Source organism: Trachypithecus francoisi, unplaced genomic scaffold (assembly GCF_009764315.1).
Source record: "Trachypithecus francoisi isolate TF-2019V2 unplaced genomic scaffold, Tfra_2.0 Lachesis_group2, whole genome shotgun sequence".
Lineage (NCBI taxonomy): Eukaryota > Metazoa > Chordata > Mammalia > Primates > Cercopithecidae > Trachypithecus > Trachypithecus francoisi.
The window spans coordinates 106,128,572-106,151,596 of record NW_022681465.1 but is presented as its reverse complement, the minus strand read 5'-3'; the positions used below and the strand labels follow the sequence as shown (position 1 = coordinate 106,151,596).

The window sequence follows — 23,025 nt, the reverse complement described above, 5'->3', positions numbered from 1 at the left end:
TTCTGTGCTAAATCAAGATCAAACCAAAGTTTTCCCCAAATTCACAATCTATAGGCTTGAGTTAATTCTAACCTATGGCAAGGTAACCAACGTTTCCCTAAATGGTGGCATACACAAACTACCCATTTAATAGTATATGTTTCAGATTTAACAATCTCATTAATTTTAATAAAACATATTCCTAGAAAATCATGCAGTTTAAAATGACTACACACTCACCAGTACTTCTGGAGCTTTCCTTGGGTTGATTAACTGGGTTAACTTTGTCCTTTCTTAATTCTTGAATAAAATTTTTATTTAAGCAAACATCCACATGCGCATTGAACAAGGTTAGATCTGAAGTCTTTTGTTCTACATTACAAACAGGACAAACTAGAGCTTGGCCTGTTATCACTTCACATAAGTAAGGCTGGCAGGATTCTTGTCTGCTTAATAATCCAACATCTTCGTTTTCCAACGAAACAGTGCAAGAAGAATTCTGACGACAGTGCTCAATATTAAAAGACTTGCCTGGGAGATTAGAACATTCCTCCTTGATATGCTTATTACTTAAAGCATCTATGCTTTCTGCTTTAGATGAGTTATCTATAGTATCTACTAAAGCTACACAATCTACTGAAGACACTTCTTTAATTTTTGGATGGGCTTCATAATCTTGCTTCTCACAAAGTGAAGAAGCAGGAACATTTTCTTTCTTGTTAACTCTGGTAGCAGAAACATGTGAACACGAGACCACTTTAGAGTTTTCACTGATTGAAGATCCATCAAGACATGCATCTACATGTTTATTAAAGGCTTCCAGACTGATGCACCCTTGTGCCCTAAAGCAAACAGGACAGGTAAATATCTGACAGGTATCTGAATTCTCTGATATTTCCAAATTCTCACTCATCTTCTTCTTTAAAACTTCGAATGGTTGTGATGTCTGGAAACTTTGTTTATTCATGGTTTCACATTTAAATGTATCTTGGTGACTCCATTTCCTTTCTGATCGTTTTTTATCAAAGAAACTCTTCTTATGAGACATTTCTAGAGGTTTTACAAACTTATCTTTGTCCGTTTTCTCTAGTATACACCCAGTGGCTGACAGGGCTTGGTTTCCAGCCTGTAAAAAGCCAATAATGCTCCTTTGTTGGTGTTTCCTGTCTTCTTCATTGGGAAAACTAGATATCCGAACACCTAAATTAAACCAATCACAATCAATTTCATATTGAACAAAGCCAATTCACTCACAATGCATAAAAACATTTTGTCTAGTGCTATGACATATGCAAAAGGTTGGCTAGAGAGAAAAAAGAAGTCACATTTCAAAGCTGGTATTATAAGTACAAATTTACCTTCCTTTATAAAAGAATATCATTAAATATTAACTATCTATTTGGAGTTAGCATAATGATGTAGGATTTTAATTCATATATGACACATACCATTACATTAATACCAGTAACTAACCGGAGTCAACTATACAGACTCTTTAGCTCTTTTTTTTCTAATAAACTTTATTTTTTAGAGAAATTTTAGGTTCACAGCAAAATTGAGCAGAAGGTACAATGAGTTCCCATAGATTCCTTTCCCCTACACAAGTATACCCCTCCACCCCACCTATCAACACGTGGCACCAGACTGGTACATCTGTTACAATCTGTAAACCTACATTGCCACAACATTGTCACTCAAAGTCCATAGCTTACACAGGGTTCACCCTTGGAATACATTCTGTGTGCCTGGGACAAATTTATAATGATGTGTCATTATAGAATCATACAGAATCATTTCATTGCCCTAAAATTCCTGTGTTTCGCCTATTCATCCCTCCTTCTCCTCTTAACTCCTGACAATCAATTATTTTTTATGGTACTCATATTTGCCTTTTCCAGAATCTCATATGGTTGGAATCATACAGTATTTAGCTTTTTCAGATTGGCTTCTTTTACTTAACATTATGCAGTTAAGTTTCATTCATGTCTTTTCACGAATTGATAATTCACTTCTTTTCTGTGCTGAATATTATTCCACTGTCTGTATGTACCACAATTTATTTATCCATTCACGTACTAAAGGACATCTTGCTTGCTTCAAAGTTTTGGCAATTATGAATTAAGCTTCTATAGATATCTGCTCTTTGGCTTTTTTTTTTTTTTTGAGGTGGAGTTTCACTCTTGTCGACCAGGCTGGAGTGCAATGGTGTGATCTCAGCTCACTGCAACCTCCATCTCCCAGGTTCAAGTGATTCTCCTGCCTCTGCCTCTCGAGCAGCTGGGATTACAGGTGCCCACCACCGTGTCCAGCTAACTTTTTGTAGTTTTAGTAGAGATGGGGTTTCACTATGTTGGCCAGGCTGGTCTCGAACTCCTGACCTCAGGCGATCCACCTGCCTTGGCCTCCCAAAGTGTTAGGATTACAGGTGTGAGACACCACGCCTGGCCTGGCTCTTTTAATTAACACTTTATTCAGTAGATTTCAGTGTGTGCTATATCTTTCATAAATGAAAGTATGGCTAGTGACCCACTCCTTACTAGTAAAATGTGCATTTGGAGTGCTGATCCATATACATACTTTCAACCAGTTCACTTTGGAAACATGGCTTGTTAGTTTTTACCATGTAATGGCTGGAGATGTGATTTCACAATGTCACAATCCTTTATCTGTAATTCCAAACTCCAAAAAGTTCTGAAAATTGTAAGCAACAAGTGATACCTGATGACTAAATTAAAGTCATCAGTCTTTACAGTCTCTGAATATTTTGTTTTGCTATAGAAATATTAATATGTTTGAATAGGGGGTGTTGCCCCAGATCCACAAAGTAGTATTACAACATAATATACTCTACATGCACTGAATTTGCTTTCCAAAATCTGAAAAGTTTTGAATTTTGAAAGACACCTGGCCACAAGAATTTCATTAAGTTATGAGGAAAAGAACAACTTTAATTGGCTCTTACTGGAATTAAACTAATGATCATGGCTTCACACATCAGGGTCTAATAATTAAGATAAATGGCAGCAGCAAAGGAAGAACTTCCTGAACAGATTTAAGAAATAAAATGAAGGCGAGAATACAGGTGCTCATGGGCTTACAATAGGATTGTATCCAGATAAACCCACTGTAAATTGAAAACATAATAAGTCAACTTACAATACTTTCAATTTATGACAGGTTTATTGGGATGTAACCGCATTGTAAGTCAAGAGTGTACTGAAAGCATACAGTTTTCCCACCATTGCAAAGTTGAAAAATCATTAAGTTGAACCATTGTTAAGTTGGGGGCCCCCTGTATTCCCAAAGTTAATTATTTGGGAAAACCTAGCAGATTTAAGGAAAAACAAAACAATAAAAAAGTCATACCCATAAGTCTTAATCTCAAGGGATGTGGAAAATCAGCATCAATTTCTGTTTTTAGCAATTCCTTAGCAATGGCAAATATTTCTTCTGCAGTAGAAACAACAGATGAAACTGTAGATGCACGAGTTTTTACTTCAAAATTCACATTCTTCAACTTAATGGTAACAGTTCTACCCTATAACATATACAATATGTTATTTATTTATTTATGAGACAGAGTCTCTCTCTGTTGTCCATGCTGGAGTGCGCTGGCACAGCTGTAGCTCACTGCAGCCTTCAACTTCTGGGCTCAAGTGATCCTCTTGCCTCAGCCTCCTGAGTAGCTAAGATTACAAGTGCACGTCACTACGCCAGCTAATCTTTTATTTTTTTGTAGAGATGGAGTCTCACTACGTTACCTAGGCTAGTCTCAAATTCCTGGCCTCAAGCGATCCTGGCCTTGAAAAGTGTTGCGATTATAGGCGTGAGCTACCGCACCCACCAGAATACATTATTCTGTCTGACTTCCTAACTTCTAGAAAAAAGTCATTTACATGTTAGAAAAATTCAGAAAGGTTTACGGACATAAGATTATGGAAGTATAACCAATTATTTATAAAACATGGTGATAAAAATACCATAAAGAATAAGAGGCCAGGCGTGGTGGCTCGCGCCTCTAATCCCAGCACTTTGGGAGGCCGAGGCGGGCGGATCACGAGGTCAGGAGTTCAAGACCAGCCTGGCCAATATGGTGAAACCCTGTCTCTACTAAAAATACAAAAATTAGCTGGGTGTGACGGCAGGCACCTTTAATCCCAGCGACTGGTGAGGCTGAGGCAGGAGAATAGTTTGAAGCTGGGAGGCGGAGGTTGCATTGAGCAAAGATCACACCATTGCACTCCAGCCTGGGTGACAGGGCAAGACTCCACCTCAAAAAAAAAAAAAAAAAAAAATAAAAATAATAAAAATACCATTTTAGCCAAAAACTTTTACTCCCCTTTCCAAACACAAGCTGAAATCCCATTTTATTTTGTTTTTGAGGTGGGGGTCTCGCTCTATTGCCCAGGCTGGAGTACAGTGGCGTGATCATGGCTCACTGCAGCTTTGACCTCCCAGGCTCATGCTATCCTCCTGCCTCAGCCTCCCAAGTAGCTGAGACTACACACTCGTGCCACCATGCCCAGCTAATTTTTAAATTTTTTTTGGTAGAGAGGTGATTTCACTGTGTTGTCCAGGCTGGTCTTGAACTCCTGGGCTCAAGCAATCTCTTGCCTCAGCTTCCTAATGTGCTGGGATTACAGGCATGAGCCACTATGCCTGACCCAAAATCCCATTTTAGCCAGTAATTATTATTCCCCTTCCCAACTGAATTTTTTTGTTTGTTTTTTGTTTTAGACAGAGTCTCACTCTGTTGCCCAGGCTGGAGTGCAGTGGCGGGATCTCAGCTCACTGCAGCCTCTGCCTTCCAGGTTCCAGTGGTTCTCCTGCCTCAGCCTCCAGAGTAGCTGGGATTAAAGGTGCCCGCCACCATTTTTAGTAGGAACGGGGTTTCACCATGTTGGCCAGGCTGATCTCAAACTCTTGACCTCAGGTGATCCACCCACCTCAGCCTCCCAAAAAGCTGGGATTACAGGAATGAGTCACTGTGCCTGGCCCCACAACTGAATTTTTATGAAAGGCCATTACATTAAGGGAAAGGTTAAATGATCACTTTTACTTTTACTGAATCTCTTTTGGAGGTGATTCATTATCTACAAAGGAAGGAAAAAAATCTTTCTAAAAGTGTCTCACTGAAAAGGACTTATGAATAGCTCACACTTATTGTGTGCCTTCTGCATTGTCAGATGCTATGCTAAATAATTTAAATGTAAGAATTCCTTTTACAGTTAAGTGTTTTATGAGTGCAGGGTTTCAGTGGAGACAATGAAACAGTTCTAGAGATGGGTGGTGGTGATGGTTATAAAACAGTATGAACTGTACACTTAAAAATGGTTAAAATGGTAAATTTTATGTTATGTATATTTTAGTATCCCCTGGAGGAGGAAGTTAATTCTTGCTCTCTCTCATCTGAGGGTAGATTAGATTTACTGACTTACTTCCAAAGGGAAAAACACTAACTTCACAGTGGAGAAGCCTAGCAAACAGTAACCAAGTAATGAAAGTTAATATCATCCATGACATCATGTGGCTATTACATACCCCATGATAGGATATTATGAGAAGGGCACTTCCTCTCTGTGATATTCTTTCTAAAAATCCGTAACCCTGATCTACTTATGAGAAAATCGTCAGACAAACCCAGATTGGGCGACATTCTGTAGAATACCTGTATAGTAATACCCAAGACTGTCGAGGTCATGAAAAAGAAGGAAAAACTAAGAAACTATCACAGACCAGGAAACCAGAGAGACATGACAGCTAAATGCAATGTAGTCCCCTGGATTGAATTCTGGAAGGCAGGGAGGATATTAATGGAAAAATAAGTAAACTCCAAATAAAGTCTGGGGTTGACTTAATAATTGGCAATGAATGAAATATCAGTTTCTTACTTTTGACAAATGTACTCTGGTAATATGTTAATAATGGAGGAAACCAGGTGAGGAGTATGCTGAAATTCTATTATTTTTGTGACTTTTCTGGAAACCTAAAATGATCATAAAATTAAATGTTTATTTAAACGTTTTTTAAAAAGAAAATTATTTAAACTCAAGGTATGATAGAGAAGGACTATGAGAAAAATACTCATAAGATATCCCACTCTTGGTAGTAATTTTTTTAAAACAAATTTTTCACTGATTAGTGTAATAGTTTTACTGATGCATTATATGAACATAGTAAGTTATCACATGTACCTCATAGTTTTGATCTTTGTAAAGATCAAATAAGTGTACTTGGGATATCTATCACCTTAAATATTTGTATTTTCTTTATGCTAGAAACATGCAAATTATTCTCTTCTAGCTATTCTGATATGTAAAATAGATTAGTGTACACTATAATCACCTTACTGATCTATTGAACACTAGGTCTCATTTCTTCTATCAAACCAGATATTTGTACCTGTGTAGCAATTTTAAAATACCTTTTTATTACGCTTTGTACTGATTCTACCTCTGGTTTGAGAGTGTTGGGAATACTCTAAATATAAATTGTTGTGAGTGAAGATTATAAAATAGCAAGTTCAAAGCCTTATAGATTTTGTTGTCCTGTGTTAAGCAACCTGGATTACAAGCTTGAAACAAAATGCCTATTTTAGAAAGTCATTGTCTAAGTAAGAAAAACATTAAAGGATGATTGGAAAGACATTTGTAATATGTGAATACAATTCTCTGGAAATTCTTTCTTCTGCCATATTCTCTAATGCCAGTGTAACTCTGGTTTTAACTTATTCAAATATACTCCTGAGGTACAGGAGTAAAGTCCTCTGAATTATACTGAACCACTCTATCCTCACAAGTTGCTTCTTCATAGAATCACCTCATCACAGACTCCAGATATAGGTCAGAATTGGATTTGTATCTGACTGTTGGTGATAGGACTGCACTATTCTGACGTTTATTAATTTGTATTCACCTTTAAGAATAATGTGTAATCTAACTCTAGCTTTAAGGTAGCATTTTATTATTAAAAAACTTAAAAACTAAGGACACCATATCAAAATAAAGCACCTTAAGTCCTTCTTTCTGTAGATCTCGAGCAAGTTCACTGCAAAGTTCTTCACATAGGCTGTATTGTTCTTCCGCTTTATTTATCTCACTGAATGTCCTAGAAAGACAAGAATAATTTTGGTGCACAAAGTAAACTATAATCCAGGATAATTTGGAAATGGTATGCATGTTTATATGGCTAGCATGAAGTTATATTTTCTGCAGTAGAAAATAAAGTTTTCAGATGAACTAAAATTTAATTAAGTAAAAACATCTAAGATCTATATAAATAATGGAAACCCACTTAAACAGGAAAGTTTGATTAGCAAAGAAACAATTTTATGCTGTTGCTCTATTATATCACAAAAGATAATTAAAATTACCAGCAGATAATGGTAATGCCTCCAGAACTTAAAACAAATTAGGGTATATGTATATGTAGACTTTGTTACAGAAGATTATGTTAAGAAAGTCCAAATGAGAACATCATTCTAATTACTGTACATGGATTTTTCTGGATGAGAAACATCATTAACTAGATTTAAGGGGTTGGCTCATGAAACCTAGGCAGAGTTGTTTAATAGACAGCTGAAAATAGAAGTCTGATAAGATTAAATGTAGGTATTTTGAATTCATCTACAAAAGAGTGTTGAAATAAGTTGACAAGTGATATTAACATAAAATAGGATAATACAAAGAGACCAGAATGATGGGTATGGACCCTGAGCAAGTAACTCTTCAGTAAAGAGTCCCCTTTCTACTTCTAACCTTAACCTCAGCTACTCAGTTCTCTTCCCTAGTGGCAACCAATGTGTCAGCTTCTTATTCTTATGAATTCCTTAGAAATATTCCACATATACGGGCGCCTGTAGTCCCAGCTACTCGGGAGGCTGAGGCAGGAGAAGGGTGAGAACCCGGGAGGCAGAGCTTGTAGTGAGCCAATATTGTACCACTGCACTCCAGCCTGGGCAACAGAGAGAGACTCCATCTCAAAAAAAAAAAAAAAAAAGAAATATTCCAAGTATATATATATAATAAGCAAACCATTAGACATTTTCCTCTCATTTTTTATATAAACAGTAGAATTTTAGATACATTGTTTAGTACCCTGCTTTTCTCAATTTATCATGGTGGGAGTTCCCCATGAGTAAATGATTTCCTCATTTTTATATAGCAGCATAATATTCTAATTTAATGATGTAAGGTAATTTAACCAATTCTCTATTCATGGATATTACAGTTTTTTTCTATCATAAAAAATGCAATGAGTAGTAACCCTGTATATATGTAAAATGACATGTGACTACATCTCTGGAATTAATTCTTAGTAAAAGAATTATGGCATCAAAGTACATGTATCTGTGATTTTGATATATATTATCAAATTTCTTACCCCCTGTGGTAGGCTAGATAATGGTCCCTAAAGATGTCCACATCCTAATCCCTGAAATCTGTGAACCTAGTATCTTACATGACAAAAGGGACTTAGTAGATGTGATTAAATTCTGACGGAGGATTACTCTAGAATGTCCAGGTTTGCCCAATGTAATCCCAAGGGTCCTTATAAGGAGGCAGGAGGGTTACAGTCAGAGAAAGAAGTTGCTGAGGCTATGAGCCAAAGCTTCTATGGCCTCTAGAACCTTTTCATAAAGAAATGGACTCTCTCCCAGAGCTTCTAGAAGAAATGGAGCTCTACCAACACATTAACTTTAGAACCACTGACTTTCAGAATGATAGAGAATAAATCTGTGTTGTTTTAAGCCACTAAATTTGTAGAAATTTGTTTTAATAGCAATAAAAAAAACCTAATGTACTCCCTCTAAAGTTTACACATTTTCATTCCTACAGTTTTGCCAACAGAGTATGTTAGAATCTTTGCCAACCTCACTAGTGAAAGAAAGGTATCTGAGAGAACTTTCAATCTGTATTTCTTTAATTATAAATGAAAATGGTAATATTTTCACTTGTTTTAAGAGCCATTTGTATTTCCTTTTCTGTTAATTAATTAGACCTTTGTTCATTTTTTCTGTTGGCTTACTGTCCCTTTTTTTTATTGATTATGAGTTCCTTCTGTATTAGAGAAGTTAGTTTGTGATATAAATTGCAACCTCCTTTCCCCCAACTTCATACCAAATTTGATGTTATATTGCCCATTTTAAAAAGCCAAGAGGAGACAGTTTCCAGAAAAAAAAAATGGAGAACACATTCCTGTACATCAAATAGTGCTCCCAATAACAGAGAAAATGGCAGAGAAATTTATCAAATAGGGCAATACTATTTTGCTTTTGGATGCTTTTTTTTAAATCTCTCTTTGCTTGCTTTCATATGGACCAAAAACTAAAATAGCAATTTTTATCAAAGCCATTTATTATGCTGTCCTTTAAAAGTTATTCAGCTTTTCTGACCACAAATAACATATGTGAAATATGAACACAACCTTGTACTAGGGTCATTGTTTTGTTTTGTCTTGTTTTGATTTTGAGACAGAGTCTCACTCTGTCGCCCAGGCTGCAGTGGAGTGGTGCCATTTCAGCTTACCGCAAACTCCGCCTCCCGGGTTCAAGCATTTCTCTTGCCTCAGCCACCCAAGTAGCTGACATAAAAGGGGTAAGCCACCATGCCGGGCTGATTTTTGTATTTTTAGTAGAGAAAGGGTTTTGCCATGTTGGCCAGGCTCATCTCGAACTCCTGGCCTCAAGTGATCTGCCCACCTCAGCCTCCCAAAGTGCTGCGATTACAGGTGTGAGCCACCTTGCCGGGCCCTAGGTCAGTGTTTCTTAAACGTCTCAGTGGAACCTTGCTGCTTTGAGGAGATAATTGAAGGACGTTTCAAACAATGACTTATTTCCCCAAACAGTAAGTTTCCATCATTATTTCGTTTGGTTTTCAAACAAGATTGTAAACCACTAAGCTCTCTTTCATCAGTAATATTTTACTGTTTGATTAAGCTTCTGCTTAATCACCAATATTGAAATAATTTTAGGAAGAATTCCAATTGTTACTTCTTAAATTTCTGAATACTCAATTGTCCTTATAAACAAGCTAGAAATTAAGATATGAAATTCTAAAATGCTTGGTTTGCACAAGGTAGGATTAAAACCAACATTAAAAAATAGCTGAAGTTAATTTTTGAGATTATAGTAACTGAAAATAATAGTCTTATACCAAGGCATTTACTGCAGGGAGTGTAAACTACTAAAAATTGTTAGAGTAATTTGCAAATAGATTTCTCATTTCAGTGATATTTACTAAAAATTAATTCAATATTAGTTAAAAATAACATGAATTATGCACAATTAACAATAATTAATAAATAAAACATTACCTCTCAACGCTCATACTCTTCCTCTCTCCATCCCTTGAAATGAAAAAAAGAGTATCTTTCAAAGACTGAGTTGTTTTTAGTTAACGAAGAGGATTTAACATATCAATTACCTTTTAGAGATCTCAAATTTTTTATTAAAATTTATACATCATGAAAAAGTTTTTTATCTAAAAATAAATCAGCAAAGAACATAGACAGGTAAGATGCTAATATGATTATGAATCAAGTCTATATCTATTGAAGAGAACAAACTTGAAAATAGGTAGATATTAGAAACTGCTTCTATTAAAAGCCTGACTATCAAAAACCGCAACTTATAAAAACAAATAGGAAGTGATAGTGTAATATCTTCCAGTTATAAAATATAATTGAATTTTAAATAATTTAAAATCAGTTATCTAGTTTTTGGCTTAGAATATTAACTTCTTTCTCCCACAGCCTATTCATTATTCATTTATACCACTATATAGAACCTCAGTCAGAATTTGGTACACAGCTATAGGATGAAGATTGGGAATCTGAACCACCTAGTTTGGCTGTATTCTAGCTGCTCTGACAGGATTAGTTAAAACCAAAAAGTTGAAATGACATGTAGAGTACTCATTTTCCAAATATTTAGTGAATCTATTATAATTCAAGCACTGTTCTAGAACTTGAGGATACAGTAATGAAGGAAACAGACCACGTACCTGCCCTTAGGAAATGTATATATCCCATTGGAGAGAGACAGAGAAACAAATATAGTAGTAAATATGGAACGGGTTAGAAGGGGAGAAGTACTCTGATTAAAAAGCAAAGCAGAATAAATAGAGAATATGGACAGAGGGAAAGGCAGGCTTTGTATTTTTTATTATAAATTACCTATGAATTTCATGTAAAAGCCTTACCTGCATCTCTAAATACCACAAGTTAATATGTGTTATGTTACATCAGAACTATATTGTTTTCAAGCACCATGGAAATAAAAAATATTTTGGATTAAAAATGAAGTTTTATTTCCTGCTATCTTCAAATATAATTATTTATGGTGCTGTGATATCTTTATCTTTCATTATGCCCACTGAAGATCAAAGTCAGCTAACTGTGGACTCAGAAGATTGAAGAGCAGGAAGAGATGAGAAAAGCAATACAACAAGCCTTGCACTCTCTGTAAAATTTAGTAGACTTAATTGGTCCATCAATTTTACATGCATCCTCATTGATTTTTATTGCTGTCCTTCAGTTTAAATACAAGAATATAAAGGAGTCATTTTGAAGACAGGCTGACAAGGTGATAATAAAATTGTAAAAATAGTGCCCAGTGTTGACTTCCATGATTCCCAGTCTTTTAAAATTTCCTTCTTTTCACCTACTATCCCACAACAATTTACCTTCTACCTCTAGGGTTCCTCTTTTTAAGACCTACATGAAAGAGTGGCAGGGAAGAAAACCCAGGGTATTTCCTCCAGCTGTTCCCTCTTCTAGCCTTTGCATGGCAGGCTCCCTCAGTGTCTCTGCCTTTGGATGATGGTTGCTAACGCTTCACACTTATTATTCCCCAGTCATTTTCTATGCCCTCACTCTGCTTTACTTTCTTCATTTGTTTATTTGATTATTTTCTATCTCTCACACTAGTCTGTAAACTCCACGAGGGCAGGAATTTGTCCTATTCGCTGCTGTTATCCACAATGCCTAGAATAGTACCTAACACTAAGTAAAGTACTCAGTACTGAATGAATTTACAAATCTGGAAAAGAAAAGAAATGTAGTTTAAGGCTTTCAAAGAATCATTACATCTCCTTCCTTAAAGGGTGAATTATGGAATATGGCCATCTTTCTTTTCACAACAACCTGACTACTGGCATTTCTTAGGTTCTGAACAAAGAACAAGGTAAGCATAAAAAAGAAAGTAGCTATCATTCCTCTTGTCTCTCTACCCAACTGCTGACGCCACAACCTAGGAGTGATTCTTTATTCTTCTTTTCCTTTCCTCCTACATCCAATCTGTTGACTCTAATTCAAACATTATATTTTGAATTAAACTAGCCTAAAAGAATTTTAAAACATGTTATCCAGATAGCCTCATCTCAATGGTTAAAACTGATATTGCAGCAAACGCTAAAGAAAAAGCAGAATGACAATACATATAGATACCTTGTCAGGTATGTTGAACCTAGACCCAAGGAGATATGAAGGAAATAATGCCAAGATGTTTCAGAGAAAAGGAGAGAAAGCAATGCTCTCTGTTGGTAAAGTTCTGTACATGTAATAATTCCAAGGGCCTTCAACATTTTCTCTGTAACTTTTCCTATTCCAGAAACCTAGAAAAGAATCAATAGTTATTATTAATAGATTGTAAAGTTAAGCTAAAAATTGAGATTACAATCTCATTACACTTTTTTATTGGGGGGGGGGAATGGAGTCTCGGTCTTGTTGCCCAGGCTGGAGTGCAGTGGCGCCACGTCGGCAACCTCTGCCTCCTAGGTTGTTCAAGCGATTCTCCTGCCTTAGCCTCCTGAGTAGCTGGGATTACAGGCACATGCCACCATACCTGGCTAATTTTGTATTTTTAGTAGAGATGGGGTTTCTCCATGTTGGTCAGGCTGGTCTCAAACTCCTGACCTCAGGTGATCCACCCACCCTGGCTTTCCAAAGTGCTCATTTTATCTTTTATAATCGATAAAAGGTATGAATAATGTGACTATCTTCACAAGTCATGCAAGAAAACTGCTTTAATTACTTTTTGACCACATTTACTAAACTAGGGCTTCATGTAATTTCAAAAGGCATTTAAAAAAGGAGTGCTGTGTTCATACAATCTTGGGGAATGGTGGGATTAACAAATTTAAGTGAAACTTTTTATTCCAAGATTTATGAATCTTTAATATATTAATATGCATAGTGATACATGAAGAGTAGTACACTCCAAAGGTATTTGACCCCAGAACCTTTTTAAAGGGAATACCTATTCATACTTGAAAAACATATTGGAAAACACTGCTTTGCAGCTACACCTTACATATACTAGTCAGTAATCACTATATATTACATACTGAGCATTGAAAAATATTTAAATTCATTCATGTACATTATGTTGAATGAGAAAAGAAAGTCCTAGAACATCATATACAGTAGTGTATGGTGCAATTATTGAAAAAAAAGTATATATATGCAGAAAAATCTAGAAGCTCTAAAAAATAATAAAGTATACACTTTCTGGAACCCCTGAGGGATAATTTTACCATTTTTAAAATGGCAAAATATTTTGGTTTATTCTTGTCAAAAACAAAATTCTAAATCTCTTTGAAGCATCATGCCCATTAATCTAGCAGCAATCTGGACTTTAGAACTAAGATAGCACTAAATTACAGATGAAGGGACTGTTAGAAATATTCTTTTAATTTCCCTTCTCCTTGGCAGGAATTCACTTAAAAATCTGTGATTATTACTTTCTTTTTTTTTTTTTTTTTTTGAGGCGGAGTCTCGCTCTGTCACCCAGACTGGAGTGCAGTGGCGCAATCTCTGCTCACTGCAAGCTCCACCTCCCGGGTTCACGCCATTCTCCTGCCTCAGCCTCCCGAGTAGCTGGGACTACAGGCGCCCGCCACCTCGCCCGGCTAGTTTTTTTTTTGTATTTTTAGTAGAGATGGGGTTTCACCATGTTAGCCAGGATGGTCTCGATCTCCTGACCTCGTGATCCGCCCATCTCGGCCTCCCAAAGTACTGGGATTACAGGCTTGAGCCACCGCGCCCGGCCGATTATTACTTTCTTAAAAGTTTACAGAAAATAAGCTAAATCTCACTTTTAGGGTTTCACAGAAAGGTTTCTTCCAGTTCAAATTCAATCACCCATTATAGCTCTTGCTTGTTATCAATTGTTTTAAAACATTTTAGCAAAGAATGATTAACTATTGACCTACGTAGTATCTCTTCAGAATTCAGAGTACATATGTAAAAATAAACTGTATGTAAAAATCTTACCTTTCTAATGGGTAAATCCTTGATGAAGTCCATCACAGCTTGTCTATTGGGAAGAATTTGGTATTGTCCATTTGGTTTATTCTTATCACTGCATACTTTTGCTAACATTGTATTTGGGGCAATGCCTTAAAAGAAGAATACTCCGATAACTCAAAGAAGTTGATATGTATGACTTTTAAAAACGCAATAACAAAACAGAAAAAAAATGTTAATTGCAAAAAATCTCAAATGATATATAATGCTACTTTAAAAATAACATTTGATTATCATCTATGTCCCCAGGGCTTGCTATGGTTTCAGGAAAAGAAATTGTACTAGTTATTGTGGCAGCAAAAATGAGAAATATTTAATTCTTCATGATATTTTTAAATGTAAGAGTAATTTCTGAGCTAAGTAATATTAAGTGTAATTATTAGTTTACTTACTACCTTTAGTAGGAATACAGAATTTTTTATTTTTTCCAGATGGAGGCTTGCTCTGTCGCCCAGGCTGGAGTGCAGTGGCATGATCTTGGCTCACTACAACCTCCACCTTCTGGGTTCAAGTGATTCTCCTGTCTCAGCCTCCCAAGTACCTGGGATTAGAGGCATGCACCACCACGCCTGGGTAATTTTTGTATGTTCAGTAGAGACAGGGGTTTCACCATATTGGTCAGGCTGGTCTCGAACTCCTGACCTCAGGTGGTCCACCAGCTTTAGCCTCCCAAAGTGCTGGGGTTACAGGCGTGAGCCATCATGCCCAGCCCAGATTGTTTTTATAGTGGTTCTATATCTACCTTTCAGAAAAGATCCAGAATTTAGGGTGGATGTTTACTCTTTGAAAAGGTCTTTTGCATAGATTATCCACATAAAGCAAAAAATCGAAGATTCTGGTTATAGTATATTTAAAATAATAATTAGATTGGTGTATCCTTTTTATGTTATTCACAGAACAAATTACTATTTTTCAGAAAGATGTTTTACAATTTCTAGGAATCCTGATTAAGATAATTTGAAATAGGTATATTCAAATATATTCATTAAACAGTTCATGTCAATTGTTATATAGATCTTCCTAAAATACATTATTCATTCTCATGTTTTGGTGTAGAAAGAAAAGATTTACCTAATCACAGTTTGGCTTTTACAAGATACTTCAGGGTCCTCATGATGAATAATAGTTATTATGCTAAGAGACAGTGATGGCCTCATGGGTTAACAACATATGTAAATTTGTTTTTCCTTTACCAGATGATCCTGGATTGCTATGTTGCTAGTTAGTATTTCTTTTGTCTCCTACCTTGTGGCCATCCGGGTTCTCTCCTGTAATGTAATCTTGGACAGGTTTGAAGTCTCCCAAGGAAAAACTAATAATCAAGTATTACATGCAAAACCAATAAAAATATATTTTGTGCTAGAAAAAGATAGCTATATGAAATTTATGGGTCGGGCATGGTGGCTCACACCCGTAATCCAGCACTTTGAGAGGCCAAGGTGGGCGGATCACGAGGTCAGGAGATCAAGACCATCCTGGCTAACATGGTGAAACCCCGTCTCTATTGAAAATACAAAAAATTAGCTGGGCACGGTGGCATGCACCTATAGTCCCAGCTACTCAGGAGGCTGAGGCAGAAGAATTGCTTGAATCCAGGAGGCAGAGGCTGCAATAAGCTGAATGAGATTGCCCCACTGCACTCCAACCTGGGCGACAGAGCAAGACTCCATCTCAAAAAAAAAAAAAAAGAAAGAAATTTATAATCTCTTTTTTCTTCAGGCTCATAGTCTGCTTAATTCCAATTTACTTACTAGGTTCACAGCTATTCTGAATAGGTAAAGTCATTAGAAGTTGAATCAAAGACTAGATAAGTAAAATGTTACTAAATACTTTATAATGAGAAACTACTAATATTACACTTGAATTAGCCAGTCTGAAAATTATAACTATAGTGGCCACCAATACCCTTTTAAATACCTGCACTGGCTGTCAATGTTGTTTTTTGCTCGATTCTGAAACGAATTTCCTTTACCACTTCCTCGGCTGATGTTCCAAAAACAATTGAGTTTTGGAGTATTTGAGGACTGTTTTGTTCTTCAAAGTTCACTTGGAAAGGATCTCCTGGGGGCTGCAAATCAGAAGGACTCTCTTCAAAAAGTAGTGGAGAGATGGATCGTTCATGCTCACTCAGTTTATTAATTTCCTTTCCTGGATTATCTAAATCATAAACAGGAACAATAACTCACATTTATTTTAAAAAGTATATACTTCATAAGTTAGGTTTCCCTACATTATTTCTGAAGACAAAAAAAAAAAAAAAATCTAGTTTAGCTTAGTTCTAGGATCCAAGATCAGAAATGCCATCATTTATCATTTAATGTTTTATAACTGTTAAAGAGAACACTGATTATGAATTTTTCCTAACAAGATTATTATCCATTTATAATATTTATATTATCTTTTAACATAAATATTAAAAGAAAATATCCTACGTAAAACTCTTTAATGTTCGTACCTAAATTAATTGAAATTCAGAATTGGGTTTCAGTTCACATTACCTTTTCCTTAAAAAAAAAAAAAAAAAAAGGAAATCTTTATTCTCCTTTAGGAAGAAAAAGAATCTTCTAAAATTAGAATTTAGGAATGAGGAAAAAGGCATTTAAGCAACATATAATAAATACACCTGAAAATAAAGTTTTGTTTTTAGAAGGAAAAACACTTACCTTTTCTTCATTCGTGGAAGAAACCTTTTAGATTTTAAAATAATCTGAATTTTCTTCTTTCAAATGCTGATTTTAATTCTGATTTGCTTGTTTATAAAGTATCACTTTGACTAAGGGCACATTTGTAATAAATAGAAATTACCTCTGAAAGTTATGCTTTGAATATACAAATTCTTAAGGTCTGATTGGATGATCCAAGTTTAAGAAAAAGGGACATTATTATTAATAGGCTATAAACTATTATTACAAAGTAAAGTAAAAATACCAATCTGGTTATTACTTCCTTATATTTATATTTTTCATAAATGGACTCTATAAAATATACTTAAATCTATACTGATACTAAAAATGTCTCCATGAACAAATCTATTAAAGCCTATTTTCTGGGCTTAATGTAGAAGAAATACAATTTAAATGCATTTGTAACAACCAAGGTTAGCAAAAAAGCTTTCTGATCCCATCTCGTAATTTTATTACATATAAATATTTTCCAAATTAAGGTAAATGCAGAAGCAAAAATTAAATTTCTAGTTTTAAGACACATATGAATGTATATTACTTGAAAAATGAACTTGGCTGTTTAGGAAAAAAATTTAAAAATAATATAAAATAAATATGACAGACATCTGATAAATTTAAAAATTTAAAATATGTAGTGTGAATTAAGTCATAGATGTTAATTCAGTCAGATGTTTTCCAAATCTGAATTCCCAGGGCACATACACAATAAGCCAATTTTCTTTCTCTCCTTTTTTTTTTTTTTTTTTGAGACAGGGTCTCCCTCTTGCCCAGGCTGAAGTATAGCTGGGACTACAGGCGCAAGCCATCACACCTAGTTAATTTTATACTTTTTTGGTAAAGATAGGGTTTCACAATCTTGCCCAGGGTGGTCTCGAACTCCTGGGCTCAACTGATCCTCTCACCTCAGCCTCCTAAAGTGCTAGGATTATAAATGTGAACCACCTTGCCTCGCCAATAAGCCTTATTTTCAAACTTACATTAGCTGATATTTATGTGCTTCAGTTCTCTCCTGTCACTTTTTAATATTCTGGTTTTAAAATGTAGAGCAATTCAGAGGGGAAACAGGCCAGGCACGGTGGCTCATGTCTGTAATACCAGCACTTTGGGAGGCTGAGGTGGGCGGATCACCTGAGGTCAGGAGTTCAAGATCAGCCTGGCTAAGATGGCGAAACCCCATCTCTACTAAAAATACAAAAATGAGCCAGGCATGGTGGTGCACAGCTATTCGGGAGGCTGGGGCAGGAGAATTACTTCAACCCAGAAGGCAGAGGTTGCAGTGAGCTGAGACCGTTTCACTGTACTCCAGCCTGGGTGACAGAGTGAGACTCCACCTCACACACACACACACACACACACCACACACACACACACAAAAGAATGTGAAACAGTTGAAATGGTATCTACCTGGAGACCTTTTCCTCATCTGAATGGGTAGAAGTAAAGGTAAAGAGAGCTACAGAAAAACTGCAAACCAAGTAAGTTATCTGTCACATTCATAAGTCCCTTCTGCCGAGTTTTTTATGCCATGTTTTGTACCTCATGCCTCAACCACCCAGCCCTCAGGTGAGTCACTGTGAGAGCAGAATTATACAGCAGGAAGCAAAGAATGCTGCCTTCTAGTACATTATTAGAGCTGCTGCAAAATGCTCAGGTACTTTTTCAATCTGAACTACATTCTACTTTTCTGTGAGGCCTGGCTGTGCAACTAACAGCTGGACTAGTTTCTTATTTGCTTTGTGTCAGAAACATCTTTATAATCCCCATAACTGAGGTAATCAGAATGTAACACTAGGATTAAAGCATTTCATTTGAACGACAAGCGCTAAAAAGTGTATGGCATCTCAGTTTCTTATATTATCTGGCACTCACCATCCAGATTTAGATGGGAGAGTAAACATTTAAAAAATTATTTTATTTGTATGTAGAGATGGTAGTTAGCAATATATTTCCAAAGACAAACACCTTTTAGAAAATGAGGAAACAGCAAAAAAATGTCTTGGACTTTAGAGGAAGATATATCAATTGCCTGCCACAGTTCCAACGCACTATTGACAATTTCCCATGGCATGATGTGAGATGAGACATGCCTGGAAGTCCAGCCCACAGGTATTTATACATGAGAAGAAAATTTAAACTATTCCAATTGCTTAGGAATATGAAAATACATGAAGAGGGTGCTGTACAAGTAAATATGTTAAAAGCAATAGATATTAAAAACTCACACACTGATAGTGAGTTTGGACATTATAATAAATGAAAAGAACATTAGTAGGCCAGGCGTGGTGGCTCACGCCTGTAATCCTAGCACTTTGGGAGACTGAGGCACGCAGATTACCTGAGGTCAGGAGTTTGAGACCAGCCTGGCCAACATGGTGAAACTCCGCCTCTACTAAAAATACAAAAAACTAGCCAGGTGTGGTGGCAGGCACGTCTAATCCCAGATACTTGAGAGGCTGAGGCAGGAGAACTGCTTGAATCCAGGAGGCAGAGGCTGCAGTGAGCTGAGACCATGCCACTGCACTCCAGCCTGGGCAACAGAGTGAGACTCTATCTCAAAAAAAAAAAAAAAAAAATTAGTAGAAAATGAAAATATTCACTTTAATCCCAATGTAAAAATTTTAAAACATATCATGCAACTAATGGTTATGGGAGGCCCTCAGGGGATGCTTTGACATAATTATTTAATGATAATCCCTCATTCTCTTGCGAAAGTAAGGAATTAATAAAGTAAGATTTTATACAAAGTGACGTCAGGCTTTATGTACCACATCCTCAAACAATAAAGTTACACCAAATAAGGAAAACCTTTTGCTCTATGCCTCTGTGTCCAGAAATGATGATTATTGTTTAATGTTCCTATAAAAGAAAAGAGAGACCAATCCCTTAGGGCTTTAAATAAGGTAATGAAGTTGTGATTTAGTGCCCATATTAAACTTGCTCCAAATGATGTGAGTCACAAACAATGTGAGAGAGTTACATTAATGTCACTGGGGATCTACCATTTTTGCTTCAGGGAAAGTTACAAACAGGTCTCCCCAGCACTGTCTGGCCCGTCTGAAGCAGAGTTGTGCACATGAAATGTTCCTGTGGGTTGTGAGCAAACCCTTCTGTGTCACTTTTTCATCCAGGTGAACTTTGTTCAGGGGTCCAGGACATCTCAGACATAATCATACCTCTGACAAAATGTTGAAAGCAGTATATGTAATATCTTCATGTTTCTTGGCATTGCTTTTGGATAGGTAATAAAGGGATTTAAAAAAAAAAAAAAAAAACCCTGGAGTCTTGAAATTATACAGTGTAAGGCAAAGAAGGGAGTGAGAAGTCATTAATTTTGGCAGAGTTAAAAACAGTTATAATTGCTATAATAATTAGATTATTAGGAAAATTAGGAAAATGAAGAAAAATAGAATCATCCAATGTTTTGATATGTTTGAGGCTAGTCTTTTCTAACAACAACAAAAGGCCACTTTAAACAGATAACTTCCTCAGCTTCAATGCCATCCAAACTCTTCGTTAGTTAGACCTTAGGAAAATAACTGCTATAAAATTACTTTGTTCAGGGATTCTGCAGACTCTTAAGCTTAGAGATTTAACGATCATATTTCGTTTATATGTGATATTCTACATGTTTAATGCAGAAAACCCACTGGTATTTTTAAAATTTTCTGATTTTACATTTTTATAAAGGTACATCTATGCCTTCTACCTATACAGGCTAATAAATTAATTGGATCAATTCAAAGAGTTGTGGGTTTTTTTTTCACTGCTTCTTGGTTTGATAGTCTTAATAAGTTGCTTACCATTCTCTACAGAGTTTCCCATTTTGATGAAATACTTTCTTTTATCCTCAGGCCAATTTTGTCTTTCTTCTAAGTGCTTTGTTATATTCAAGTAGGCTTCATCAAGACTCATGGCCATAAAATTGGGATCATAATCAGCAAGTATTTCTTTAACCTTCAAAGGAAACAAAAAGAAGTTTAAATTTTGCTGTGATAGCAAATTTCTTCTGTCATATGTAGCTGATAAGAAACGTTAATATTCTTAGTTTGCAACTACAGTAACAATCCTGCAGTCAACAGCTCATGGATTTAAGGAATAAATAATCCACTACCAGGGAATATTTTCAAAATTTCTTTTTGTATTAAAATAGACTATGAAGGCAGAAGACTACAAAATAGCTTCATTTGATACAATCTCTATTTAGCTACCTATATCCAGTTATAATAAACAATTCAAATAAATCTCAGACAACATTATCTGGTAGGCACATACAAAAAAATGGTTAAGGTTAAATTTAGGTAGCTTGTCAGAAGCTGAAATGGGAATGATAGGATTCTATTCCCTCCTGCCTTTTGTGATTTATTGTTTTTGGTTCATTTTAAAAAGGAATAATCTTATATAAAGGTACTATGTTGCTTTAGAAAATATTTCAATTAATTATAACAGGCACATAAAAGTCCACTTAACATTAATTAATGCATTAATCCAAAAATGAATGTTCTCTGTTTCTTGTTACTTATTAAGATCTGGAATGGAAAAAAATGACAAATCTATAGTGTACTTCCATGATTACCTTAAATGATGGGGAAAAGTCTGGAGTTACATCTTAGGATAAAAGAAATACATATAAAGATTAGAATTATAGCTGCTATAATTCAGAAACGTCTTTTATATAAGATAGTGTTATTACATAAAACTATGACTTTTTTTTCTAACCACTTAAGTATTAGCTATAATTAGAGGCAATGGTTGTCAAAATAATATGCATATTTTCCAGATTGGGTGACCGAGTGAGACCGTGCCTCAAAAAAAAAATGTGTATTAGAAAACATATTTGCTGAATTATGCTATGCTTCCATTTAGCTTTTAAAACTGTCTACTGTATCACAAGAAAACTGTTTCTTGTTTTATAAAAAGAAAGCTTTTTAGCTTAATATAATTATGAACAGCTGAGTCAAAGGGAATTTTAGAAAATGGTGATATAAACTTGGCCAAGTTTTACTCAGAGAGTGCCTTAATTAGCGTTGTTCTTGTTATAATGTGCTCAAATAGAATCTTTGCAATGAAAATGAAACCCTGTGAAGTCTGTAACTGGCAGCCAACTAAGATTCTGAATGAGAAGTACTCCCTAGAGACACTGTTGAGTATTTATTAACTTCCTTTACATAGGATATTGCTATAAGAATTAAAAGAGACATGTTCCAGTAAAAATCAAGCACTTAAAACTCCAATATCTTGGATAAAACAAAAATGGCTAGCTGGGCATGGTGGCTCATGCCTGTAATCCCAGCACTTTGGGAGGCCTGGGCAGGATAATTTTCTGAGGCCAGGAGTTTAAGCCTAGCCTGAGCAACATAGGGAAACCCTATCTCTGCAAAAAAATTTTAAAATTGGGAGGGTGTGGTGATGCACGCCTGTCATTCTAGCTACTCAGGAGGATGAGGCCAGAGGATTGCTTAATTCAAGAGTTTAAGGTTACAGTGAGGTATGATCAAGTCGCAGCATTGAGCCTGGGCTACGGGGTGAGACCCTGTCTCAAAAAATAGGGAAGACTTTTTCTTAAACTTTCTAACCAAGTCATGAATATTAACGTATCCATAGGCAGTGATGAATTTGTCCTATGGTTCATTTACACATAAGAACTCATTTGTTATCTGCAAATAAACTAGCTAGATCCAGCTCAAATTTGAAGAGTTCTCTGACTTACATAAGTAACCAGACTAAAATAACTAAAAACACTTTGGTTTTCACTGGCATACTGCCAGAAGTATTGCTGAGTTAAAGCACGACTTTAAAGAATGCCTTCTCTTACTGAATTTTTGTAGGATTTTTAAAACTTCTTAAAAGGCTATATTTATGATTAGTATTTTATCTCTTTTTAATTAGGAATACAATGAAAGAGATAAACAGTAACCAAATGTGAGTGTGCTCCCCTCTCCTACACTGCCTTTTCAGAGATATACACAAAGCACTTGCTGTCACAGACCGCCTTAGACAGAAAAAAAAAAAAACCTGTGCTTAAACTTGGTCATTTCTCGGGAAAATGAGGTGGAAT

General features: G+C 35.7%; 1 protein-coding gene across 3 annotated transcripts in view; it reads right to left on the bottom strand.

Moving 5' to 3' along the window:
* The window catches only part of POLK (DNA polymerase kappa), a 98,348-nt gene that overhangs the window by 5,157 nt on the left and 70,166 nt on the right, over positions 1–23,025 (bottom strand). For all 3 annotated transcript variants that reach the window (XM_033179890.1, XM_033179891.1, XM_033179892.1), the window contains 8 exons: positions 20,771–20,924; positions 16,204–16,443; positions 14,254–14,378; positions 12,427–12,593; positions 10,294–10,326; positions 6,990–7,086; positions 3,346–3,517; positions 220–1,179 (listed from right to left, as the gene is read on the bottom strand). In XM_033179890.1, coding sequence (XP_033035781.1) covers positions 220–1,179; positions 3,346–3,517; positions 6,990–7,086; positions 10,294–10,326; positions 12,427–12,593; positions 14,254–14,378; positions 16,204–16,443; positions 20,771–20,924 — 1,948 coding nt within the window. The remainder of the gene's footprint in view (positions 1–219; positions 1,180–3,345; positions 3,518–6,989; positions 7,087–10,293; positions 10,327–12,426; positions 12,594–14,253; positions 14,379–16,203; positions 16,444–20,770; positions 20,925–23,025) is intronic.